The sequence below is a fragment of the Centrocercus urophasianus genome, unplaced genomic scaffold (genome assembly GCF_019232065.1).
Source record: "Centrocercus urophasianus isolate 14NV4802_14NV808 unplaced genomic scaffold, USGS_Curo_1.0 seq_11, whole genome shotgun sequence".
NCBI classification, from domain to species: domain Eukaryota; kingdom Metazoa; phylum Chordata; class Aves; order Galliformes; family Phasianidae; genus Centrocercus; species Centrocercus urophasianus.
Genome location: NW_024884253.1, coordinates 58,111,621 through 58,130,001, shown reverse-complemented (window position 1 = coordinate 58,130,001; position 18,381 = coordinate 58,111,621). Strand labels below are relative to the sequence as shown.

The following is an 18,381-nucleotide window of genomic DNA, read 5'->3' as shown; positions in this document are numbered from 1 at the left end:
GAGCATAAGTACAATGGAAGCATAATTGATTGGCATGTATTTCTTTCAAAAAACAAACAAACAAACAAACAAAAAAAAAACAATAAAACAGTCCATTTAAGAAGCTACTATGAATCACTAGATAAATATTCAAAGTTTTTTTTTTTAATATGCTCATATATTAAACATTTCCAAGATAATAAAACTATCTTTAGCAGTGCAGATAATGGCAGCTCATTCCTTTCTACTGTAATTTTACAATAATTTCACTGTTCCTAAAGAATTCTGTGCCAGGTGACTACATATTACATACACGATCACTTGTAGCGACTTGACACTCAGAAATTTTCTTAGATAATTCAATTCCAGCTAAACTCACTAAAGAATACTTCTTTGTCAAGAGTGGTCTCTCCCAAGTCCATGACAAGCATGCTCCTTGCCAAGCCAATAAGACAGAGGGGAAATTTTCTTGAAACTGTGGAGATTAGGTTCATAGGTCAAGGACAGACACAGCAACTCTCACTTGCCAATAGCCAAGCTGTATAAAGAATCTGCACTGAACGCTCCCACTGAAAACTGATTGCATGCAGATGAGTAACAACCATGCAAAATGTAGCTATGTAAGGGGAAAAAAATGGCAGGACTTCTTTGATTTTCGAGTGTTGGACTTCAAAATTGAGGAAATGAAGAAACAAGAATCTCTTGTAGATCATTATCTTTTTTAGCTAAAATACTGTTACATTTTTTGCCTTCAACCATAGTTACCTCTCAGAAAAATGAAATTAATAATATTAAATACCTTAAGAGGAAGGACTTCTTTATTAATACCATAGAAGTAAGCCATTGCTTGTGTCCATGAGCATAGACCCGCTACATTTCCACACACTTTTTTAGCAATCTCCAGATTATAATCCTCCATGTCCAAATAAGGCTCTAAAAGCTCCACAATTTCTCCTGTAATTGAGTCCTACACAACAAAAAGGAAAAATTATTCGTGAGAATGGGTGTTAAAATAAAGTCTGCTTCACCAAAACACTTTTATTCTTAAAAACATGACTCTACCACTTCTTACAAAAGAAATGAACTAAATATTGTTCATGAACACAGACAGTACTTTCTACTCTTGGAAAGAACAGATTAGTTGTTGGGGTTTTTTTGTGAACTCAAGTGAAAATAGCTCCTAATTCCACTGAAGAAAAAGTTGACTAAAGTTTACATTTCATACATTTATTTAGCCCATAATATTTAGAGATATTACTCACATTTGTAGTTCCTGACAACCTAAGCTGATCTAACTCCTATTACAGCTCTCTGCACCTTCTTTCCCTTTCAGCCTCAAGATCTGTTCTTGCCACATCTTTAATGACATCATCAATGCTCTCAGTGAGCTAGTATGGAAGCCAGTATGACAGAAATCCAAGCCAGCACACAACAGTGTTCTGTTTTCTTCTAGGCAAGTTCCCTGAACCAGCTCACCATGATATCATACAAATCATAGTGTAAACAGAGGGAGTTCAGTGCGTAGCCTGGGAAAGGGAAAAGGTGAAACTCTTCATTTCTGTAGAGAAACCAACACTGACTTCATTGAAACCATCCCTTTTCCTTAACTGTAAATGTGATTTCTTACAGCTTTTCACTTCATTATTCTAATCTTACATTTTTTTCGCCCTTCTGTAGAGAGTATGAAAAGCCAGATCTTTGATGACAGTGGTTAATCTATAATTACACAAGTGTCAGAAGAAAATGGAATTCATCTCCTTAAGCAATGTAGAGAGTAGAATAGATTACACAGGGTAATAATAGTTGCTTAACAACAGAAGCATTAAGAATCTTCCTTTTATTGGCAATGTATTAACATGTTTCTTGCAATGAATCTAAAAATGATCCTCCATTAATAGCATCAAGCAAGATACCCTTTTTTTGGAGGTATATATCAGAAAGGACAGTCTTATACCTGTCTGATCTACTATAATAATAACAAAGACATTAATGACATTATTCTTAATATCATGTATTATGATGTTCTAATTATGACATTTGCTAATATGAAGAGTAGTGACAGATAAACGTTTTCATTTTTTTATTCTCCTACTTGAAATTATAAGTTAGCAAGCCAGCAAGGGTGCAGCAAAGACCAAACAACAGTGGCCTAAGATCCTATTCACATGTCATTCTTTTCTTTTCGAGGAACAAATTTTAAGGCCTAGGAGTTTTTTTCTTCCACTGACCTTCCTTGCACAACAAAAATAAGAAAATATCAAAAATCTCCCAAAACCAAAACAAAAAAAAAAAAAAAAAAAAAAAACCAGTATAGTATACTCAGAACTCCAGACATGACAGCCTTACTTCTCACGTATGGTCTATACTGGAAAGAAGAAATAAGGCAATGGGATGACATAGAAAGTACTTCATCAGGGATAGACAGAATCTGGAATTCCTTGTCACACTCATCAGTATGAGTTCCAGCAGGAACATAGCCTCACAGAGGCTGTTCAGATTGCTCCGAATAAAGTTAAATGTGTTCCAAACAACCAGCAAGAACATGTAGCACCGATAAGTGCTAAAACTGGAAACCTCATATGCTTGAGTAAGGAGTGTATAATTGATCCCCATTATCTTTGAACTCACTTCCTCTATCTGTTTAGAGAAGGCAGTACTGGGAAAAGTGGCCAGATTGACAGCCCCAGAAGGAGACTGTCTGCAGAGATTGCATAAGTATTCCACATGCTGCCATGTCAATATGGCTCACAGGGAGAAGCAGCTCCTAGGGATAGCAAGAGTAGCAGTTTCAAGCCACATCTGCACAACGGAAGAACCCCAGTAGCTTAAAAAGACATCAGCAAAATGCACAGCTGAAGCTGATTTAAGAATCCATGCACAAACGAACAGAGTTTTCTGCAACATTGCAGAAAACACAGGTTTTGCCAAAACTTGCTTGGTTTTCTGGATTGAGAGTTGAGCCCTGATTTTGCCATTCTATAATCCATCCCAGGTCTTCTTCTGGTCTAGCTACATGTCTAGGTACATCTTCTCTTCCCTGGCAAGAAATTCCCCTTGCACCACAGTCTAGAGAATCTTGGTGTAAATGGGGCAGGCTTTTGCCCCTGAAAGAAATAAAAATCTGTTTTTTTTCATTTGGTTGATCATTCTGCACTTTAATACTTTTCTAATAATATAGTCCCAAAAGTTTGCAGTAGCTCTGTATTTTTGGAGGTTTTTCATTCTCTTTTATATTTCCTCCCCATCAAACAATTTGGGAGATGGTATTCTGGAGCACTTTATACGCAAACAGTCTGGTAGATGGAGACCATCTCAGTAGAGACGGGAAAACAACCAAAAAATCAACAGTGTACCCTTTTTAGCAAATTCCTACTGGGAAGCAAGAGCTGCTTGAATAAAGATACAATCAAGCTTCTCAAGATTTGATTCAGTACTTGGAATAATTGTATAATTGCCATCATAACTGTGTGGTCCAGGAGAAAGTTTGCTGAAATAAAGAACCATGAAAATGGAGAGAAAAACAGTTATCAGCTAATAACAATAGATGCACAAAACCTAATGTGTTTCAGACTATGTCCTTCTGTTCCTGTGGATGATATAACACACAAATGTGAGAACGATTTTACCTGATCTCTAAGATAGCTATGGGAGTAATAATGCCATTAACAACTCCTTACCTTCTGAAAACTAAGCAACATGCCAAGAAATCCAGAGTTATTCATTAGTTTCAGAGCCTCAGTCCATGATGGCTTCACACATGGGCGTTCTTGATCAATTGTTACTGAGTCTATCTTCCTTTGGAATAAAAGTAGCACACAATCCATTATTCGCATTATCAAGTGAGGAGGTTTACCCAGTTTGCGAACAGTTGCAATGTCAGAGGGCTTTATTGTCTGTAAAGAGAAGAAAATAATCAATTTATTTAAGCCATCACTTGATGGTAGAGAAAGATGTTTTGCAGGGGACTGCATATTTAATGCCACTGCTTCCGTTTAGCAGGTGACCCAGAAGTAGCACTACAGAAAGGCCAGACTGCCTGTACCACTAAGTGACTCATTTTATTACCTGACGGCAGAGGTACTTCTTATCTTACCACTCCACTACCTCGCTTTTCAGTTTTTTTTTCCTACCAGGTCACTGCTAGACCTTTCATATTATTTTATGTTTTCAACCACAATATTCCACAAACAGCAATTGCAAAATACATGTATGTTCAGAGTATCTTTGATTCTGACCTGCAGGGCTGCCTCTGCTTCTTCCAAAGCAGGTCTTGCAGCTTCAAGCTTCTCTTCTGCTGCTGCTTTGTCAATGGCAATGTCATCCACAATGACCTGAGCTTTGTCTTTTACCTTTTGCACCTGCATTTTCACCTTTTCGGCAGCTTGGGCTTTCATTGTTACTTCCAATAAAACTTCATCAGCTTTTTTTGAAGCTACAGCCAAATCTTTCTCCTTCATCACCAGCTCTTTGGAAAGCTGATTTACTGAAACCTCAGCTTCCATCAGTTTTGCAAGACCTGTGTAAAATAAATTCCATGCAGCAATATGAGTACATGAGAGAAAAACCTCAGTGAAGTGGTCTGGATACTGAAAATAAGTCACTCATATTCACATTTAGAAGTGCCAGTGAGTGATCCCCACCTAGAAAAAGCAGGGTTAATATTTGTTTAATATTTCATGTATTTTATTATTATTATTTTATGGATAATAAGTTCTCAGAATCTGTCATTGATCACTTACTTATATTTTGTATGTGAGAGGGATGCTAAAAAATGCAAGCAGTGCAAAATTCACAGGACTATATGAAGTACTAAACTGTTCCTAAGATCCACAGAACAGAAAAGAGGAACCTGACACCCCAAATAATGCAAGGGAAGTTGAGATTAGGCTGAGCTTCTACATTAAACATATAAAGATCCAGATGAGCAGGGAGGCTAGATTCTTGAGTAATATTTCAAAAATTTTATCAAAGGATGAAAAAATTACTTGTATCTATATGTATAAAAATCCTTATTAGTAAATGCATGCATACAAATCATGCAAATCTCTCTAACCTTCAAAAAAAAAAAAAAAAGCACAAGTGTTCATTCCAGTCATCCAGTCACCATCTATCCAAGCAGATGTGTGTAAATAGCACTATTCTGAAGTTGGTGGCAGTAGGAGAAGAAATGATTTCAGTTCATGTCCAGTTCTAAACACCATTCAATTTCAGAAACCATTTGTTAACTGTGTATGCAGTGCACTATTTTAGTAATTTTATGCATGCTATATAATGTTTATTTAAAATAATCTGACTGAATCTGATTATTACATATTTTCCCTCGGATTTAATTTTAGTATGTTTAAGTATGTTACTTAATTTTAGTAAGTTTTAGTATGTTCCTAGTGAAAACTAGGAAGTCAGTAGTGCTATGGCATATAGTCATATAGAAGCAGGAGCTTTAGGTATTTTAGCTGCTAACTGGTGCTATTTTAAACACTCATCTGCAATATGCAATATTCACAAAGTTCCTCAAAACAAAAACTCCATATGTTTTGTAATCATACACAACACAGCTGAAAATAAGACAGCCTGCTTCCAAATGAAAGTGAGCTCACAGTTCAAGTCCATAAGCTAACTCTCTAGACATGTAAGAATTAACTCTTTAACATTCTGATTCTTCTCAACTTAAAAAATAAATATATATAAAAAAATACACAGCCAAAATTTACAGTACCTGTTCTCATACGTTCAGACAAACTTCCAACACTGGCAAACTTCTCTTTATAAATAGCTTTGTAGCCTCCAATGAAGGACAGGTAAGATTTTGGAGTCACAAACGTTCGGCGTCTGTATCGTTCAAAGTACTCAACACATTTTTCAGCTACAATATCTTGAAATATTCCCATGGTGTTAATAACACTTTGTTTTACTTCATCTGTGCACTCTATAGGGTAGGAAACTAAAAAATGTTGTGCAACTGCTACAAGAGCATCTTTAGGCCAGCGCTGGAACCAGTCCATGGTACAGCCTGAAATCAGAGCTGGAAATTTGAGTGCACGAGTTCTGAACTTTTCCCCAACAGGAGAAAAACAAAGTACCACGTGCAAGTTATTGCGAACTCGAGTAAGAAAGTAATTATAAAGATTTTCACCAGTGGGAGTACATTTTGGATACTCTTTCCTCATTGCTGGTATCAGATCTTGTGTGATTTCACCTATTTCATCTCGTGCAAAAAGATTTGAGACTTCACCTGAAGCCAAAACATTATTCAGATACTCAAGAAAAGATTCATCTCTGATTTCGTTGTCTGTGAATATAAAGACAATGCCCTTTCCTTTTTGCCCAGCGGTGCGGTATAAGATTTTCAGATCATCCAAGAAGTTATTGGTGGCATATGTTCTGGGACAGAAAAGAATTAAAGAAAGAGAGAACAAAAATGATAGATCATTCTGGGAAATACCTTTCACACAGCTCAGTTTATTTAGGCAGGATAAAATTCTGCATATGAAATAAATACTGTATGTCCATGATTTATGGGCTGGTTCAGCCTGGTTCTGTGACTAATAGGGCAGGGGAAAAACATGATGTTATGATGTTGACTACTGATAACAAAAATTCATGAAACCATGACACTGTATCTTCCACTTTCATTTTTCAGAGATTTTTTTAATTAAATATTTTCCCAAAGTGAATGATTGGTTCCATAAATCATAGGAGAGGAGGTGAAACCAATAGAATAAGGTGCTAGAAAATAAAATGTAAGAGTAATGCTATCTTTAACATATGCATGATACAGCTGTTTTGCATCCCTGCAAATTGTAGACTTAAGCTCTTTGTTCAAATTGAAGGTTAGTATAGCTGGACAAAGTTGTCAAGTAGGTTTTGTTACCCACTGCTGTTAAACTTAAATACCGATGTATTATCTTTCAAAGATATTAAGAGAACATTAAATAAAATCACTAAGAGACAAGAATAACCACAGCTGAGTTTTCTATTGTGTTATTTGTGTTATTATATTGTCAATATTTGTAATATTGAACATATTATCACTTGGGCTGATTCATTCCTTACACCTCTTACAGTTGGCGCATACTAGTATGATTCTGATGAATTCCATGCAAATTAATGATTCAGATTGAGAAATATCAAGAAAAGTAAACTAAAGTTAATAAAATGCCAGATTTTGTCCATTTTGTCCTTGCATTATTAAATTGCTGGAATTAGGCACTTGTGTTCTTTGAAATCAGTTATTTTCCATGAGACCTACGTAATGTAATAAAGACAATGCACTGTTCAATATTTGAAAACAAAACTGTTTTGAAATTATACCATATAGAAAATCTTCTAGTTCCCTTGCACCTCCATCTTAACAGAACTCTACAAATACCTTGAATGAAAGCACTGTAGAAATTGTGCAACAATCTAACAGTTCAATTTGCTAGTATGAACTATAATTACTAAAGATGATTTGTGGTATTCTGGTAAGAACATACAAGTGAAAAATTCTCAACATGTTCTGAAGTTTTCAAAGAGAAATAGAATCATAAATGGCCTGGGTTGAAAAGGATCACAATGATCATCTAGTTTCAACCCCCCTGCTATGCGCAGGGTCACCAGCCACCAGAGCAGGCTGCCCAGAGCCACATCCAGCCTGGCCTTGAATGCCTCCAGGGATGGGGCATCCACAACCTCCTTGGGCAACCTATTCTACTGCATCACCATCTTCTGTGCGAAAAACTTCCTCCTAATATCTAACCTAAACCTCCCTTGTCACAGTTTAAAATCATTCCCCCTTGTCCTATCACTATCCACCCTCGAAAACAGAGAAATACACACTGCCAATCATGGATTCTTAACCCTGTAAATGCTATTTAAAATGATAAACAGGTGAAGGGCAGTCATTACACTCTCAGTTGCTTCAGGAAGATTTAAATGAACACCTTCCAGACAATTAAGTGGTAACGCTGACAAATAATTAATTGTAAAGATCTCTTCCAATTCTCTAGTGAGGAATGACAGGGACTGTTGTTTCAAAGCATCTACAGAAAAAAGGCAGAGGAAACCTTATTTCCTATTCTGTCTCTACTCATCCTCCTCCTGACTCCTTCTCCCTCTGAAAAGAAACCAAATAAATGCAACTTAAAATACAGGGCTCTAACAAATAGATTATATAGATAAATCAAGAGTTCCCTTCTCTTCCCCTCAGTTTCCACAAATTACTAAATTTCAGTACTACCCGCTATTAAGTAATAGTAACAGTTGTAATAATACAGTCTGGGTTCTGTAGGATCTGTAACAGAAGTTACTACTTCTCCCAGCCATACCTTAAGTGTAAAATGATTTAGAGGGAATTTACAAGCATGCATTGCAAACTCAAATGCTAAAGGAAAGGAAGACTTAATGGCATAAAGGCCCCAAAACAGAGACCCAGGGTCAGTCATCTACGGATTGTGTATTTACACAGGTGCTTTTGGTTGAAAATGTAGTTTACAGTGAGGGATGAAATGTTTGACAGGTTTGCATTGCTTTAACACGTGTTTGGAGTTCATTTCTATAGGAAATATCTACATACACTGTATTGTGTTACCTTGTTAAAGTAATCTGAAAGCTCTCGTATCCAGCAATATATGATGCTAGTCTGGTCAGACTCTGTTTTCCAGATCCACCCACACCAACCAACAACGCATTTCCTTGTGGAGTACGAATAATCCGTGATATTTTAATCAAATGAATGATTGCATCCTATGTATTGAAAAAAAAAAAAAAAAAAGGGGGGGGGGGGGAGGGGCAGGGGAGGGAGGGGTGTTAAGATATAAAAAATAATACAGTGTATATTTATCTAGAAGCACATAACTAAGCAACTGCCTCAGAACAGCTAGAGACCTTCTTTGAAGCCAGTTGCCGAATACTCAGTCCTGTATTCAACAGAATCAAGAGATTTCCCTTTTCTTCAGCGACCAGCAGACCTAGTCCAGGAGAAATGTTCCTGTATGAAGCTCATATGACACGCTGTTATATGTGATATTTGTACATAGCAGAATCAAACATATATCTCCTTAAGGACTTGGAGGAAAACTAGAAAGGAAGCGGATTGACAGCCTCCTCCAACTTTTTAGGTGAGCTACTTACAGTCTCTCTACGTAGTCTGCCAAAAGTATAAGTACACTATAGAAATTTCTCATTCAACTGTGGTTTTTATCTTAGAGTAACAAATAATCTGAAATGTTCTAAAAATCAACTAAAGAACCCAATCTAAAGATAAAAGAACACCAAGCATCAATAGACCTTTGATCCAGATGACCAGTATGATGTGAACTGTAGAAACAAATGACTTGTGCGTTGGATTATGCAAGACAGGAGAAATAAAAAATGGGGAACTATAAAAAGATGGGATAATTTTTGAGAATTAAAGCATCTGGGAGACACAAATGTGCCTTTATATACCTATGAGGATCACTGGATACATGTCTTGCCATTTCAGCTATCTCCAAGAATAATCTGAAGGAAGAGTTTAAAACACACGCATCGGAAAAGTGCAAAAGATCAGGTGGTTTTGTAATAACATAACTAGAAGCACTAATACCTTGAAAAATACTAAATCCATCTTTGATCCTCTGATGCTTTCATTGTACTGTTGCATGAACATTTGTAATCTTTCAGCCAAATAATCCAAAGATGGGATAGGTTCATAAATTTTAGGAGCCTTCAATTCTACATCATCAGGCTCGTCTCCAGTGGATTCTGGGGCATCACGCAAAAAATCTGCGAAGTATAATTCTGTAGATCCATCTTCAAATAGATTTTGATTGTGTTCTGCAGCAGCAGTCTACAACAATACATTAAGGATCATTTTAATTATGAAACATTTTGTTGGTCCCTTTCTGTAGCAAATACTTTAATGCTATTTGCCTACCTTTTTCATCATATCTTCAAACCAGTCTTTATCACTTTGGCTGATGAACCTGTCTGCAATAACACGTCTGCATTCATGCTGGAACAAGGCTACCAAAACACTGATGCTCTGGCAGACTTCAGAAGTAACAGTTAGCATTCCTTGCCAAATACGACTAAGGTCTCGTAAATTAAAGATGTAATGAAATTTGGCTGGAGTTGGTAAGATCTGCAAAAGAACATCGTAATCTATGTTCAAATAACTACTAAATATTTCCTAGTTAGAGTTAAATTAATACTGTATATTTTCACAAGCTTCAATATAAATATTACGTTATAGCAGAAGTGCACACTTAGCATTTAAAAAGAAAAGGTAAAAATGAAGAAATGACAGTAGTAATAACCAGCTCTTTAATTTCACATAAATTTCACACAAGTTTCTTTGAATCTTACAGGTTTCAGTAATACAGACTGGAAAGTAGCCAAGAAAAGTTAGTTAACAATGGCATTAAAGACGACAATAAGAACATCAATATTGCTTAAACTGTGGCATTTTTCTTACTCTTTCTTCCAAATCATTTCTGTCACTCTTTTTTCATCCTTTCCAAGACTACACAAGGAAGTCGCTATTTCTCTATATAAGCCAAGTTTACATCGACAGATCACGTATCAAAACCATATCTATCCTTTCCACTACCCTCCTCTGCTTTTTTCACTAAAAAAAAAAAAAGGGCATCTCTATGCTGTAATTTTAACTTTCCAAATTTCATTCCATGCCTGTATCCAGCTTTTCATTTCACCTGAGAAAAAAAAGACAAACATTTTTCTTTCTGCAATCTCCTTTCAAGTAGTTGTTCAAAGAGAGAGATGAGTTCTCCTCTCAGCCTCCTCTTCTCCAAACTAAACAGCCCTAATTTCCTCAGTCAGTCTTCATGACTTTTGATTTCTAGTCCCTTCACCAGCTTTGTTGCTCTTTTCTGGACAGACTCAAGCAATTAAATATTCTTGTTAAAGTGAGGGGCCCACTTGAAGCATAATCTCCCGGTGGACATGTACAAAGAACAACAACGTCCTTATTCACGCTATTTCTGGCCAGAATGACACTGGCCTTCTAGGACATCTGGGTACACTGCTGGCTCTTGTTCAGCTAGTTGTTGACCAGGACCCTCAAGTCCTTTTCTAGTCATGCAACTGGACTCATCCTATGGGCCTAGCCCATCCATATCCCTCTACAAAACCTTCCTACCCCAAGCAGATCAACACTGTCAGCTAATTGGAAAGCTAAAAGACAAATGGGCTGAATATTAACTCCTGCAAAACACTATGGGTGATCAGCCACCAAATGGATGGAACTCCATTCACCGTGACTCTTTGAGCCCAGCTATCCAACCAGTTCTTTACCTACAGAACAACACACCTATCCAAGCCATGAGCTTGGACATGAGAATACTAAGCAAACACATATCAAATGCTTTACTACAATTCAGGTAAACAACATCCACAGCCTCTCTCTCGTCTACTAAGTGGGTCATTTTGATATAGAAGGTTAGTCAGGCAGGTTAATTAGGAAGGACCTGCCTTTTGTAAACACATGCAGGCTGCTTCTGATCATTTGTTTGTCCCATATGTGCTATGTGGTGACATTCAAGACAATCTGCTCCATGACGTTTCCCGGTACCAAGGTCAGACTGATAGGCTTCTAATTCCCTGGATTCTCCTTCATGCTCTTCTTGTAGACTGGGCTGCATCTGCCAACCTCCAGTCAACAAGGACCTCCCTAGATTGCCAGGACTGCTGGTGAATTATTCAAATTGACTTTGTCAGATCTTTAAATTTAGAAGATTCCTGTTCGATTTTTAATGTATGGTTCCTTTTGCCCTTGACATTTTCTCAAATAGAAGACATCTAAATGTTTTCATCAAGTACGCTCTCTGTATTATGCTTAAATTTTGTTAGACAAATAGTGAGGTACTTATATTAAAAAATTCATAATGGGAACTTCAGACAACAGATATACCTACAGGTATCTTGTGAAGTATAAACACACATGGCAGTAAAAGAAAGTCTTGGTCTTATTATTTTGTCATGGTCAGATGCTTCATAGACTTCATAATGGACATAAATTTACCTTTGCTTTTGTTGTTTGCCATACTTTTCGTGTTGTAGATACTAATGCAGAAGCCAGTTTACATATTTTTTCAGAAAAACCTCGTTGCTCACAGAAATAGCCTTCAGCTACTGTTCGAAATATTTTGTCAATAGATGAACTGGAAGGTAGCGTGCAGTTGTAGATGGTGAACTGGCGTTTCAGGCGTTGTGGGATGTCATTCCGACCTCCCCCAGGGTGAATCATTGCAGCTACAAACTGAATATCAACCACGTTCGTAAATTCACCTGGCTTCTCCAAGTTGTAGAAACCTTTCTGTTCCATCAATTGTCTTACAATCTCATTGGTGACCTAGTTATCCCCCCCAAAAAAAGAAATGGAGCAGTTAAGTATTTCAGGGTTTTCCACTTAAAAAAAAAAAAAAAGAAGAAGAAGGAGAAGGAAAGAAGAGAAAATCTGTAGTATAACAAATCAGTAAACAAAAGGAAACATTTCCCATATTTCTGAATTTCAGGTATTTTGTTGGGCATTTAGCAATTTATAATTATACAAAATTGTAAGAAGAGCCCCAGTGCAATGAATTAGCTGCATCTAAACTTTGTGAGCTAAGTAGTAGTGAGGTTTAGCATCCAATTCAGTTTCCATAATACCAAGCTAAGAAAATGCGTATCTTTGAAGTTACATCCAGTCAGACTATTTTTTCAGATTGACATGGGTACATAGATGAGTGACATAGAATGGTTAGTTCAGCACAAAATACAGTCACACTTTCACCTGTATAGAGGTAGCGAGAAAACAGGATTACAGAGCTACATAAGGTGGAGGAATATGACTATGTAAGCAAGTCTTTTAAAGTCAAAGTTTTGGGGTACAGGTCAATAAAGCATTCATTAGTACCTCCAAGCAGCTCACTAGACTTGTGTGTCTACTGTAGCATGAGATTTCACCTAAAAATAACTGTATTTTAAAGTCCAGAGTGGATGGAAGGAAAGAATTTCTACCTGTATTCGTATACATTCTTTCTCAAACTTGTTTTAGTACAGATAGTTTGTAAATTCTGCAGGCTCTGTATGTAGACAAAACAAAAGATTTAGAATCTATAATGTCTGTACCAAATGGCTTGATGCTGGCAATCCTTTGGGGTTGACACCAAAGTTTATCACCCACAGAAAAACTGCCTTGGGGAAATTGCTTTTAGGAGACATATTTGATCTAGTCCATATTATACTTTTTTCCTACACTTTCTTTCCTCTGAAACCTGCAGGTCACTGTTTCCATTAGTAAAAATAAGACCATCAGTTCTCAAATGTTAACAGTTTCCTTTTACCTGATCACCCCATTCATTAATCACGGGCATGTTGATGTCATCAATAAAAACAGTCATTTTCTTCCCTGCTGGAGGACCATAAGTGGTACCCATTCTTTTATCTATGTAACTTTCTATGCTCCTTTGGAACATATTTGGTAGAGTTGCAGAAGAAAAGTTCAGACACTTGGACAACTGAACATCAGGATCATACTTGTTCATGTAACCCTGTAAGATAAGCCAATTCTAAGCAAATTAAATTGGTAACTCCAGGTTATTTCAGTTGCCAGGATACAGAGATGCCCAGCTGCCCTGCAAAAATCAAACATCTACAAAACCTCAGTCCTGCTAGTAACTTTTAAATGTCAAGCAGCAGTTTATTTAAAATAAATATACTGTCCCCCATCTAAAATTAAAACTCTCCAATCATGCTTTCTATAAAGTTTCTAAGTATAAAAGTTTTTATACTTAGACATTTACTAAGCATCTCAACAAACAGACATATGACAACTCAGGATGCAAATAAATTTTGCATTAGTAATTGTTGAGGGGTTTCTAAACTCAAGTTACTAATGATCATGTTACAGCAATCTTCAAGGAACGAGTGAAAAAAAAAAAAAAAAAACATTTTTACATTTACATCATAACACCATACCTAACAACTAAAGCAGAGTAAAGGAAGAGTAGTGTAAGATCAAACACAGATAGATTAGATTTACTGATATTTATCTTCTCTTAATGAAGGAATCCTTGGGTTTTATGAATGCATACAATTTCCACAGCAGCTGCTAATGCCCTGAAACAGCAAGAGATTCATTCTTTTTATTTAGAGTGGTTTTATAACAAAATTTAAATTAAAGAAAGAAAAGTAACCCTGGAGTCATACCAAGACATACATATAAAACAAGGAAAATGTTTTGTTTAATAAGAATCCTGGGTCATAAATTAGTACTAAAAATTCCAGATTTCCAACATTATTTCTGTTAAAGACTTAGTTCTCCCACCATGATGACAAAGTTGAATATCCTTCATATTCTTATCTTTATAAAAGTGATGATGAGAGATGTTTGGTATGTCATAAAAGTAAACTTCCGTCATTCCTGATTAAGCAGCCAAGGCCAACTCACCACAACCATGAATGTATAACCACTCCCAACCACTCTAAATATACACCTGTGCAAAGAAATATCTTTGAAAAATAAGTTTATTCAATTAGGTTATTTTATTTAGTTAACTGTCAGGTTCTGTATGCAATTTTCAACGCTGTCACACAAGTTTCAAGTCTGCAATTCACCAATTAAGAATACAGAGTGCAAAGTAAAGATCTTAAAGAAGCATTCCGTTGTAAGTTCTTCGTTTAATACACTGATGCCTTATTATAACGTTCAGATTAGTACCTGTAGAGTTCAATATTAAATCTTTTTAACTTCTTTATGAAAGTAGAAGCTTATGTCTGGAAATTTCTTCTTCACTAGGTACTGAAAAGCTAAATTCTACAGAAGGAGAAAGCAGAAGGGGAACATTTGTAGGGGTAGTTAATTTTCAGTCTTAACTTTAAATAACATCAAATATCTACTGGCACTTTTTGACACTAAACTCCCATGTGTAAGGAACATACTCTGCTCCATAGAATAGACTTTAGGTAAGCAACACCCAAGAATCAGTTCCAATTATTTTTAGGGACAGGAATGGCAGCTGAAAGATCAAGGTTGCCAGTATCTGGCCAAAATCCAGCATGCAGAATATCGAGACCACCATCCAGACCCCGCCTGTGCACTCTGCTAAAATAGTTCTCCCGCTGGTGCCAAGAACAGAAGTTGACATTACACTGGCATGCATGTTGGCATCAACAGCTGAGCTGAAAAAGTAGTATTAATGGCAACTGGCATTGGTACAATTCACTTTATGTCAGGGCACAGAAAGCACATCCCTGGAGGACATAAAATGGTTCCAGATTTTACGAAAGCCAAAGGTCAGTTTAGGCCAGGTTTTTTCAAATATTTTTAATTTCCAAGCCTCTACAAATTCTCCAGTAGAAGCACAGATGCTTGTACAGTACATTCAGTTGTCCTAACAGGAGGTTAGGCTTATGTAACTATCCTTCACTGATGAAAGAGTATACATATTTCCCTAAAAATTGTAGAAACCATGCTAAAAACTGTAACATTTTGACTTTTTAAAAGGGATTTCAAGTTTGATGTGAAATTCTTTTTTTTATTGTCTTCTGTAGTCAGTTACTAATTTTTACATGTCATTAGTACATACATTAATTTAATAGCAGTTGTGTTCTATTTTTTTGCACAGAAAGAGCAGTCCACCTTTTCCACTGAGGAAAATAAGAGAGCAGATTTTGAGCACTAAATTTCCCCTCTGAAATATTATCCCAAGTAAAGAAGGATGTTCCTTATTTCTTTTCAGTGTGGCTTGTGAAGAAAGTCCATGCAACAAGGGTGTAAAAGAAAAATCAATTCATATATTTCACCACTGAGAAAGCAAATGGAAATAATAATAATTAAATCCTTCAAGAATTAATATTTCCTTAGCAAAATCAGCAGTTTGGCTTATCCAAAGAAAAGAAAGATAAGAGAGCATTTACATGTCACACAACCTTGTGATCATGGTTAGCAAAGTTTAAATAAACCCTTTGTACTCAAGTACAGATATTTTCAGTTTTTTGATTGTAGAGTATGTGAGTATTGGAAAAATGCCTCAGTGGGAGGCATTGATCTTTCACTTCAATTTAACACTTCTGTCAATGTCAATTATTTTTATTGCAATGTTATCATATGAAAATATAACTCGTTTTTCCATTCCACCTACCTTAATCATAACTGTTTTTCCTGTTCCCTGTTCCCCAATTAGCAAAACAGCTTTTCCTTGCTTCATGATAGTGTACATTAGAAAGTCTGTTCGAACACTGTCTACGTTTGGAACTAGAATGGAAGTATATTCTGGTACTGAATCTCTAGGGTAAATATATTCAGGGACCTGAATGAGAAAGTTATGAAAAATGTTTAAGATTTTGTACATTGCCACACAGAAACTTTACATTAGAACACAAAAACAAATGCACTGCATTTGCAAAATCTTTCTTCCTGAAAACTAAGCATTGATTTATAAGCAAGCAGTACCTTGCCAAGCTTTTGTAAAAGGATGTTAGTATACTAATGGGATATTTTCATTTCATTATTCTCTATTACATTAAGACAGTTTTTTTCTTGCTGGGTGATAGACAGATTACTACGGTGACAGGAAGCAGACAGACCTAAGATAACTTTTCTGTATCTTTTCTAAAGCTATTTTAAATGCACGTTTCCATTCTCCACAAAAAATATTTATGAAGACAAGAAAAAAGTATTTCAAAAAGGAAACTCTTGAGCAGTTCATAGGGTTAATCTCCTTAACTGAATTATGAAGGGCACCTTAAATGATAAAATAATCTGTCTCTTACCAAATACATCTTTCCTTTATACTCATTAAGAAAGCTTATCATGTCACAGCATACGAACCTTCTTTGACCAATGCTCCCACTGGCCACTGGCACTAACGCCAAATTCAAACATGGTTTCTTCTCCATTCACAGCTGGAAGTTCTTTCACTGCAGAATGCTTTCGTAAGAACAGCTCCATTTTCAACCTGTCATCAGGTTCCAGAAGAGCTCCAACTGACCACATTACAGCAAAAATGAACAAGCGAGCAATGTGTTCCTCACTGTGCTGCTTTTCATCTCGATCTGACAATAAACCCTGCAAAGCAGATGCAATATTTGTCAACCACCATCTTAGGACAACATCCCAGAACAAATAACAGAATGAAAGATAGAAAAACTGATGTCTTATCTACCTGTAGAATGTCAATAGCTTGTTTGATGTACATACATTCTAAGACTGCCATTTTTGGTGTCACAGCAGAGAAAACAAAATTGATCATATCCTGGAAATGAAAAATATCGTATTAGGAATCTGCTTCCCTGTTTCAAGGGTATGCTTCGTTCTTAGACATGGCCAATTTCTTAATTTCAACAATATTCTCTGTTACGTTCTTAACAAATGTTTTCCCCATTTCTGGAATTACGAATGTATGAACAGAACAAGTAAATTGGCTAGCAAAAATATACTTTAAATTTGATTTACCACAGCCAGCAGAATTATTCACATAAGCTGCACAGCAATTTTCTAAAGAGCAATTTGAAGACTGCTTTTCAGTTACATCAAAAATCTGCCATTTGTGCTCTCTGCTGGAGATTTTAATCTACCATTGCCATTTGTCTAATGGGAAGATAGAAGCACTCAAACTGCTGCAATGATATGCATGTAACACGTGACCTCACCACTATAAATTTACATTTGATCAGTTCTCATTGCACCACAATGTACCCTCTTTAAACTAATACACTCTTTTCTGTAGAACTATGACAATATCCAAAAGGGAATTTTGCAAATAATTTAAAATTAATCCAGACTTTTCCAGATTGTTCTATGGTGATGGCTACTGTGCCTGCCTCAAGTTTTCTGTAAGATCTTCAGCAAAGTCGCAAATTGATGTGAAGTCCACTCTGGGAAGAGCAGAATTGTTCTAAAACATCACTTGCCATCTACATGCTAGCAGTGTGGGAGATTCTGTTCTAAAGACCTTAAAAACTTGGACGTAAGTCTCTCTGAGATTCAGCTTCTTCATCTGTATAATAGGATAACTGTCACACTGAGAACCTCAAATTGCTTAACAATTGGTTTGAGATACTCAGAATAAAGATATTTCATAAGTCAAAGTTGTCTGTGCTTAAAGGAGCTCTGTTTTAAACAGAAGTTTTATGTTACTTAAAATGCCAGTGGGGTTTGTGTTATCTTTGTTCTTCGAGTTTATGGGGAAAAAAAGAAAAGCATTAGGTCTATATACACCAGTACTTTACTATTACTATTTTTAAAACAATATATGACAGATAGTAGGATGCAAGTTCTAGACAGCAATTAGTATGAGTTAGCCATGTATTAGAATATTTTGTTTGAATGGAGAATTGGAAAAATGAGTTGGGCCAATAAACAAAAATTGCAAACAATTTGGATCAGGAACTCTATACCTTTCAAAAGATTAAAAAACGAAATCACATGGTAAAAAC

The 18,381-nt window shown here is 36.1% G+C and overlaps 1 protein-coding gene across 1 annotated transcript in view; it reads right to left on the bottom strand.

Annotated features, from left to right (window-relative positions):
- LOC122155083 (dynein axonemal heavy chain 5-like) overlaps positions 1-18,381 on the bottom strand; it is a 143,690-nt gene that overhangs the window by 60,625 nt on the left and 64,684 nt on the right. Inside the window, exons 48-59 of the mRNA XM_042808828.1 lie at positions 17,109-17,198; positions 16,775-17,011; positions 16,086-16,253; positions 13,287-13,493; positions 11,981-12,310; positions 9,875-10,081; positions 9,545-9,787; positions 8,549-8,703; positions 5,696-6,360; positions 4,215-4,495; positions 3,657-3,872; positions 779-946 (exon numbers count right to left, since the gene is read on the bottom strand). Coding sequence (XP_042664762.1) covers positions 779-946; positions 3,657-3,872; positions 4,215-4,495; positions 5,696-6,360; positions 8,549-8,703; positions 9,545-9,787; positions 9,875-10,081; positions 11,981-12,310; positions 13,287-13,493; positions 16,086-16,253; positions 16,775-17,011; positions 17,109-17,198 — 2,967 coding nt within the window. The remainder of the gene's footprint in view (positions 1-778; positions 947-3,656; positions 3,873-4,214; positions 4,496-5,695; positions 6,361-8,548; positions 8,704-9,544; positions 9,788-9,874; positions 10,082-11,980; positions 12,311-13,286; positions 13,494-16,085; positions 16,254-16,774; positions 17,012-17,108; positions 17,199-18,381) is intronic.